Source organism: Schistocerca gregaria, chromosome 1 (genome assembly GCF_023897955.1).
Source record: "Schistocerca gregaria isolate iqSchGreg1 chromosome 1, iqSchGreg1.2, whole genome shotgun sequence".
Classification (NCBI taxonomy): domain Eukaryota; kingdom Metazoa; phylum Arthropoda; class Insecta; order Orthoptera; family Acrididae; genus Schistocerca; species Schistocerca gregaria.
Window position 1 is genome coordinate 1,055,194,164 of NC_064920.1, and position 9,121 is coordinate 1,055,203,284.

The 9,121-nt window shown below is 45.2% G+C and overlaps 1 protein-coding gene across 2 annotated transcripts in view; it reads left to right on the forward strand.

Annotated features, from left to right (window-relative positions):
- LOC126281023 (ras-related and estrogen-regulated growth inhibitor-like) overlaps positions 1-8,671 on the forward strand; it is a 557,894-nt gene extending 549,223 nt beyond the window's left edge. For both annotated transcript variants that reach the window (XM_049979811.1, XM_049979809.1), the window contains one exon: positions 7,519-8,671. In XM_049979811.1, coding sequence (XP_049835768.1) covers positions 7,519-7,786 — 268 coding nt within the window. In that variant the 3' untranslated portion in view covers positions 7,787-8,671. The remainder of the gene's footprint in view (positions 1-7,518) is intronic.
- The last annotated feature ends 450 nt before the right edge of the window (positions 8,672-9,121 follow it).

A 9,121-nucleotide genomic window follows, 5' to 3' on the forward strand; every position in this document is an offset into this window, starting at 1 on the left:
AACAGTTAAGGATGAAGGTAGGAGGATCTGTAAACCAAACTAGCACAGATGGGGAGACATTTACTCACCAAAGGAAGTCTTTTACATACCGCCTTAGTATGAGGAAGACTGGAGTACAGCACTGTATAAAAGTGAATCATGGACTGTGGATAAATAGGGATAGAAGAGAGTCTAAATTTTTGTGATGTAGTGTTGCAGCAGACTGCTGAGAATTCAGCGGACTGATAAGACAGAAATGAGCAGGTTCTATCCAGAATCGTCACGGAAAAGGATATATTAACCATATGGTTAACAGTAACCATACGCTAATGTTTCTCTTGAATAAAATATTTGCAAATGAAGTGCGGTCTGTTCTTACGTTTCTACACTGGTCGCGATTCCTTGATGTCGGTACGTGATGGTCTGATCATTCTGAGGAACTGTTAGATGACAATCTTCCGTCCTTGCAGCTTAATCTATACATCGGAGAAGCAATGACGGAAAGAAGAGAAAGGTTCAGGAGCGGGACAGCCTAGTCACTCCATCGGGTCAGATGGTTCTGAAATCCACATTCACGATAACTAAACAAAAAAATTGTTCTGAGCACTATGGGACTTAACATCTGAGGTTATAAGTCCCCTAGAACTTAGAACTACTTAAACTTAACTAACCTGAGGACATCACAAACATCTATGTCCGAGGCAGGATTCGAACCTGCGACCATAGCGGTCGCGCTGTTCCAGACTGTAGCGCCTAGACCCGCTTGGCCACTTAGGCCGGCGAAAACTAGCCAGGCCAGGCCAGGCCAGGAAAAGCAATGGTTTCTTAGAAGGGTGTGCTCTGGAGAGACAGTAGGGGACGAGAAGTGTAATTTTCAGTCATTTCATTTGTTAGGCCAAGCATACATTGTGTGATCACCACGCAATATATGTCGCCCGGTTTATACCATACTGCACGATATTACACTCTGCATATACATCTTTACTTAGCTGCAGTGACTGGCTCTCAATAAACCATTTTTGTATTTCATATTTGGCAAGTCTTACGAATGGATGAATTAGCCAAAATTATGCTCTAACACACCTTATGTGGCATTTAACACTACGTATCGCAGTGTGCTTATCGAAGTGGCTGCAGGAAATAAATAACTTTTACGTACTTGGGCGAGCCACACCTGCCTCGCTTGAAGTTATTCTGGGATAGGACGATTCTCAGGAGCCAGCGTGTCTTTCACTGTCACCTTCGAATACCAGGACGAGGCCGTTCTCACCTCGGCGTGAGTTATTCACGATCTACCGTCACTGCGACAGCCACAGGGGTACCGTTGCCATCTGAGTGAGCACCGTCATTTCGAAAAGCGGGAGGACGAGTGCGTTTCTGGCACGGATTGTCACAACGTTGCTCTCCCGTTGTGACGGAACAATTCCAAACGGAACGAGGAGAAAGTGTCGGCCTGGGAGGGCGATAGCCAGCCAGCGCGTTAAACGCGGACTTGAAGTAAATGAATTGCCGTGATTTACGGCGCGGTTTAATTGGTCGCGCTGGGGCGAGTATGATTCGTAAATCAGGCGCCACGTCCCCCCCTCTCCGTCAGCGCTCTGGCCACGGGTTTGACGGCGCAGGAATGCAGCAACAAGTGGCGCTAGCGGCGAAAGCGGCCGAGTGAGACGTCCCGCTCGCTAACAAGGGCGAGTGCGGGCGCTCGCAAAGCGCGCGGGCGCATACGCACTCGGGTCGCGGCTCGCCTTGCGTCTCCAATTACGACGCCATTGTACTGAGGCGGCGGGCGATAAATCAAACTATGCTTTGCACTTACAAATGGCGCTGCCGCTCTGGCGCATGCGCGAACGGCGAGAACTGGTCGGGTTTGTTAACATCTGTTTTAAGGCCCGCCAGACCAAACGACAAAGCGACTACAATTTTTGTACAGACAACTGCGCGCCTCAGGATTTTTTTTTTTCCCCCGAAACGCACGCTACAGAGATAGGGTTTCCACTACAGGGTGGCCATAAAGTCTAGATCCATTTATAAACATAATGGATGCATTCACATAATACGCAAGTACGTTTGTTATCAGATGCTCCAGAATAGTAATGTATATGTTTCGTAGTTCCTTCTGCGAAATTGAAGGGTCGATAAACTGTAGTCGTTTTGAATCCATGCCTTACTTCCGCTTTTTGTGTATCTCTCTGCCATTGGGTGGTACGGTAAGGTTAAAAAATGGTTCAAATGGCTCTGAGCACTATGGGACGTAACATCTGAGGTCATCAGTCTCTTAGAGCTTAGAACTACTTAAACCTAACTAACCTAAGGACATCACACATATTCATGCCCGAGGCAGGATTCGAAACTGCGAACGTAGTGCCCGCGTGGTTTCAGGCTGAAGCGCCTAGAACCGCTAGCCCACATCCGCCGGCTACCGTAAGGAGGCTCGTTACTGAAACTGCACTCTGCCAAAGCTACGATTTGGTGGTTTTGGCAAAGTTCGTAAACTACATAGTAAATTGGAGGAATAACGGTAGTATTTGTAGGATTGGTAGGGAAAGAAACATAAGGGAATGTGTGAGAGACAAACTGGGAGCCGACAACTTTACTTTATTTTGCACATAGTTAAAACCGTACATCGTTCGGTGTTAGTCTTTTGTGTATTTTATATCCCTACGAAATATAAATTCCATTTTATAATAATAAAAATAAGTTGATCACTTAAGTTCTGCGCTTTTATGTAACCACAGCAATTACTTCTGATGCAAGTACAGCTTACATGCACAAACATAAACAACTGTATGGAATTACTGTTATTTTGTACTCAGTAGCATGTTGACCATCTTGATCAAAGGCAATGGTTTCCTGTTACTATTGATAAGCATGGCAATTGCTTATGAATAACGGGAACATGTTACATATAAGCTCGACGAAGAATTGAAGCCATGCTTGATATGTTTTCGTTTTCTAGTTTTTTTATATTATCGTGTTTTGAGCAAATTGCGTTTTTTAGCGCAACTTTTTTTTTCTCTTTTCTTCGCTACGATATCCGTCTATTTCTCGTTACAATTTAAAACAATTTGCGAATAAACCCAGAACTAGTGGTAAAGATTGACAATTTCAGTTTCGTTATACAGCTTATTTTTAAGTAACCGACATGAGGATAACTATGTAGGACAAAAATATTTTTTAGATCACGTGCCCCTTTATATACACTCACTCAGTGTCTAGATGGCTAATCGCTTCTGGTTTTTAGGGAAATCTAATGAGACACTGATAACACACCAAGAAAATTGATAGAATTGAGGTACTCTCTGATAGTTATGTAACACACCTAACGTACAGGTAATACGGTTACGACCTTAACTGACAAAAGCTACTAGGAGAAGGATAACAGTCTATGCTTACTATGTTGTAGCCTACAATAGTTTTACAACTCTATTTGTTACTCCGTATGCAGCACTTGCACTTGTTAAGTTTTCTTCACATGCGGAACATGAGCTCTCTAATAATCAAAATGTGATCTACGAGATGTGCGCTGCTGCTATCAAACAGCATCACGCAGCTTATGTGAGCTGTGTAATCTTCGTGGACTAATTTGTCAAGAACCTGAATGTTGTGCACTTTTCTCTTTAGCAACGACAAGTTGATGAATTCGCACTTCTTTCGGTTGTTCTATGATTGACTGAACAGTCTCCGGTGGCATAAGAGGTCTGAGAGGATCAGTTTCATCGGTAACGTTTGCAGCTCTTTGGAAATTGTTGACAAGTAATCGATTGTTTGCTCTGTTTGGTGCTGGTTTTGTGAAATTTCTTATAGAACTTTTGTTCCTCCTTCAGATAAGATACCGCAGTCTAATAACAGTCACAGGTTCCTCTATGGTAAGCATGCTTCTTGAGTATCTTCAAAAAAAGAAAAAGAAAACCTTAGAGCAACATGACCACAGAAATGTATATGTATTATAATTCCGTATTATGTGGTTTTACGAGGTACCGTCCATGAACAAATGGTGCCTCTGTAAGTTCCATCGAGCCTAATCCCAAATGCAAAACGAGCCAACGGATGTGCTCGATTTTCTCGATTTGCTTAAGCAGTAGGAAATATGTAATATTCATAATTTGAACCTGTGTTGTAGGATAGTGACACTTAGACGATCCTTCTGTTGTATATGCAAATGGCCCCTAGCCCATGTGTCCGCATCTCGTGGTCGTGCGGTAGCGTTCTCGCTTCCCACGCCCGGGTTCCCGGGTTCGATTCCCGGCGGGGTCAGGGATTTCCTTTGTCTCGTGATGACTGGGTGTTGTGTGATGTCTTTAGGTTAGTTAGGTTTAAGTAGTTCTCAGTTCTAGGGGACTGATGACCGTAGATGTTAAGTCCCATAGTGCTCAGAGCCATTTTGAACCCTAGCCCATGGACTATCCAAATCACTTGGCTCTACCTTCCTGTCCCCAAAAGAGTTTGAGATATTAGCACCGATAAGGACCTGTTTTTATGCCCTGCATTTTGGAACATATTGGCTAGCACATGCTGCGGTTTGCATATCGATATGACCTGAAACCATTTCGAACGACAAGAATTAAAATATTAACAACAGTATAATCTTTGTTTTCAGAAACTGTCTGCGTCATTAAAGTTGCAATGCTTACGTGCAACACACACACACACACACACACACACACACACACACACACACACACACACACACACACACACACACACATCTAAATATTTACCATAAATATTTTGTTACGTGATCATGACAACCACCAAATGGGTTGGCGTTATTTACAAATATACCATCACGTCAACAGCTTGTACCACCTCTCAGCTTGAAGCTATATGTACATTAACTGATAGCAGCCTACAAATTATACATCTGTTTGCATATTTTAAAGCATTAACCAGTGTATTATCCCAATCTTTAGTCAGTTATTAGATGTAACAGATATAATCTTAAGAACCCTCTGCTTTGGAAAGTTTGCTCTCATACAATCACTCCTTCTACTCTTCTCTCTCTCTCTTTATCTTACTCTTCCTCTCCATCTCTACCTCCGCTCTTCCATTCTTATCTGTGGATCCCAACAAAAATTATTAATTATGAATAATTTTACCATTGTATCCAACATAATTATTATACTTATATTTTGCAAATGTCACTTGATTATATAAACGAGTATGAAGTTGAGCCGTATAAACTTGAGAAAATCGGATTTATATACGACTTGAAATATTTATTCAAATGCACGTATTCAACAACACCACAATACAAAGACCTCCAAAATCCTTCAAAACTAATTCTGTAGTAATGTTGTTAAGATGTATATTCTTTGTACTTTGTCAGAACGTTTCTCTTTTGCTATGTGATCCTTGTACCTAACAGTTTCCACACGCCATCTGTGTTTACAAAGTATGACAGTATACATGTGATACGCTACGTCAGTGATAGGAACCTGACGAGTGGAGGTATTCTGTTATATTTACTGGGTGATCAAAAAGTTTGTATAAATTTGAAAACTTAATAAACCACGGAATAATGTAGATAGAGAGGTAAAAATTGACACACATGCTTGGAATGACATGGGGTTTTATTAGAACCGAAAAGAAAAACAAAGTTCACAAAAGTCCGACAGACGCATGAAAAATCTTTTGCGCGCGTCGTTTGGTGATGATCGTGTGCTCAACCGCGCCACTTTCGTCATGCTTGGCCTCCCAGGTCCTCAGACCTCAGTCCGTGCCTTTATTGGCTTTGGGGTTACCTGAAGACGCAAGGGTATCACGATCGACCGATATCTCTATGGATGCTGCAAGCCAACATCCGACGCCAATGCCTCACCATAACTCCGGACATGCTTTACAGTGCTGTCCACAGCATTATTCCTCGACTACAGCTATTGTTGAGGAATGATGGTGGACATATTGAGCATTTCCTGTAAAGAACATCATCTTTGCTTTGCCTTACTTCGTTATGCTAATTCTTGCTATTCTGATCATATGAAGCTCCATTTTTTGAACTTTCGTATTTTTTTCGTTCTAATAAAATTCCATGTCATTCCAAGCACGTGTGTCAATTTTTACCTCTCTGTCTACATTATTCCGTGATTTATTCAGTTTTCAAATATATGCTGACTTTTTGGTCACTCGGTACTTTTTTTTTGCCGTTAATTATATGTTACGCTTATAGTAAAAAACAAAAGGCCAAACCATGTTCTGAAATAGTCTTTTGTTTCTCTATTAGACGTCCCGCAAGTTCCTCCCAAAATCGTAACATAACACACACATATGTCATACTAACAAAAGTAAATCCATTTAATGATGGAGGTTTAGACCTTTGAAACGCGTTAACGATGTAAATAAACAGTGTCTGGTAACAGTAAACTTGCTCGAATCAGTCCACGGGTGTACTGCCGGTCCATAGTGCCCGACGGGCACAATATTTCGGCGATCAGACATGTCGCCATCGTCAGGTGCGCTGACGAACTGAGCTGCTGAGAGTGGGCGGCCGTCCTAAATTACCTTCCCCCGCGAGGGGTTCTCTCCGCGGTCCGGCGGTTCAAATGTTCAAATGTGTGTGAAATCTTATGGGACTCAATTGCTAAGGTCGTCAGTCCCTAAGCTTACACACTACTTAACCTAAATTATCCTAGCCGGCCGGAGTGGCCGTGCGGTTCTAGGCGCTACGGTCTGGATCCGAGCGACCGCTACGGTCGCAGGTTCGAATCCAGCCTCGGGCATGGATGTGTGTGGTGTCCTTATGTTAGTTAGGTTTAAGAAGTTCTAAGTTTTAGGGGACTCATGCCCTCAGAAGTTATGTCCCATAGTGCTCAGAACCATTTGACCCATTTTTTTATCCTAAGGACAAAAACACACACCCATGCCCGAGGGAGGACTCGAACCTCCACCGGAACCAGCAGCACACGCGTCGGCGGTCGCTGAGAGGCTGGCGTCGGCGTCTCTGTTAGCTCCGGTGTAACTGCCTCGTCCGGCCTGGTTGCTCGTTCGTTTTTATTGCTGAGCCTCTTTGTAATTAGACTCAGTGCTGGTTCCCATGCCTTGCTGAGGTTATAGCCGCAATCTCTGTTGATGAGTCCGTCGCTGGTACGAATTTCGATAGCCTCTCTAACGACGCTGTCCCGGTATTTAGATGCCTGTGCCAAGACCCTGGTATGTTGGTAGTCCATTTCGTGATGGACCGCGGAGAGAACCCCTCGCGGGGGAAGGTGATTTTGGACAGCCGCCCGCCCTCAGGAGCTCAGTTCGTCAGCGCACCTGACGATGGCGACATGTCTGATAGCCGAAATATTGTGCCCGTCGGACACTATAGAGCGGCAGTACACCCGTGGACTGATTCGAGCAAGAAATACGCTGGGAGAAGTTGAAGGATCACAACACAGCAGTAAACTTCTTTCATGTGATGGCCTCTTTTGCTGTTTCGGTGCAAGACGTCTGTCCCCAAACTTTGTAAAAGTAGTTCTGAAACAACCTGTAAAGTAATGAAACTCCCCTTATGTTGTTGTGGCGCTGGAGCTGAGTCAGTTGTGGGCGGTGTGGTTGCAGTGAGATCTGCGTGGACGCGGGCCAGGAGCTGTCGCTGCAGTACGGCTGCCAGTTCTACGAGGTGAGCGCCGCCGAGAACTTCGCGGGCGTCTCGCTGGCCTTCCAGTCGCTGCTGCGAGAGGCGCGCTCCGTGCAGCTGCTGCGCGCGCTGCCCATCCGCCGCAAGCTGGGCGTCAACTCGGTCAGCAAGGTGCTCGGCAACATCTTCGGCAAGAACAGCAACAAGGCCTCCGGCGACCGCAAGAAGAGGCCGTCGCTCTCCATATAGCTGGCCCGCCTGTGCCCCGGCAGCGGGGCCTGACGTCGCCGTCGCGTCCGTTCCTACACACTGTGCGCCGAGAGGCCGCCGGGGTGTCCCACCGCAGCACAGGCTGCGGCTGGGTGCCGCATTCCTCGAGTACCTAGGCAGCTGTGCGTGGACAGAATCTCTCACGTGAGAACGAGGCTTCCCACATGAACTGCATCTCACAAGAAGTGCTTTGCATCAGATGCGAAGACGTGTGATGCTTGTTAGAAGCTCCCCATTCGAGACTGCCCTGTTTTAGAGGGTATATTTATACACAGTATTGAGCAGATTCGTTGACCTCCGATTTGGGTACGTGGCCTTACCGACAGTAGGTTGCGCACTGGAATACCCACCTCCAAACGCAGGGATCAAAGTCGCTCCTAAAAGGACCCAACACACTTGCATTAATTTGCAGCAGAAATGATCCGACATTTGACATGCTGAAGTCACTACCACGCAAGTTCCTTAAGGTCGTGAGCGAAGGCATCGGTGCAAATACAAGAGGCAGCTGACAAGTGTTTGCTTCCATCCCAGGGGACACTGAAGATTCTATTCAGCCTAACTGGGCCACATTGGAAGAAGAGTATTTTTAGGCCGCACATAATAAACTTAAAACTAATACGTTGGAAAGAGAGAGAGAGAGAGAGAGAGAGAGAGAGGGGGGGGGGGGAGGAGACAGTCGAAGATGTGGCAGCAATTTTAAATCGAAAATATTCATTTTACCGTAACAATCGGAATTTTATGGATACACGTTCGCTTTTTGGACGGCAAAGATGCTTGCTTAGGATCGTATACGGCCCGCGGGCCGCGAGTTGGACATCCTTGGTTCAAAGTTTGCTGCCGGCCTCTGTGGCCGAGCGGTTCCAGGCGCTTCAGTCCGGAATCGCGCTGCTGCTACGGTCGCAGGTTCAAATACTGCCTCGGGCATGGATGTCTGTGATGTCCTGAGCTGAGTTAGGTTTAAGTAGTTCTAAGTCTAGGCCGACTGATGACCTCAGACGTTAAGCCCCAAAATGCTTAGAGCAATTTGATCATTTAAAGTTTGCTGACCGCTGTCACACTGTGTTAGAGGAGAAAACATAATTTATCCGTGCCAAATGTTGTTCTTGCGTGTTGCTACTCTGAGGACCGTCGGCAGGCTCTTGTAGTGGTACATATTAGTTCTCAGTCCGAAGTACATCTTCTAGTCCAGAAGAAGACGACGTAGTAAAATGATTCGATAACAAGGGAAGTGCGTGATGTCGAACGCTCAGAACCGCACGAATATGTCCTTAGGATATAAATCGCTCACCCCAAGAAACATGGGTGTAAGCCATT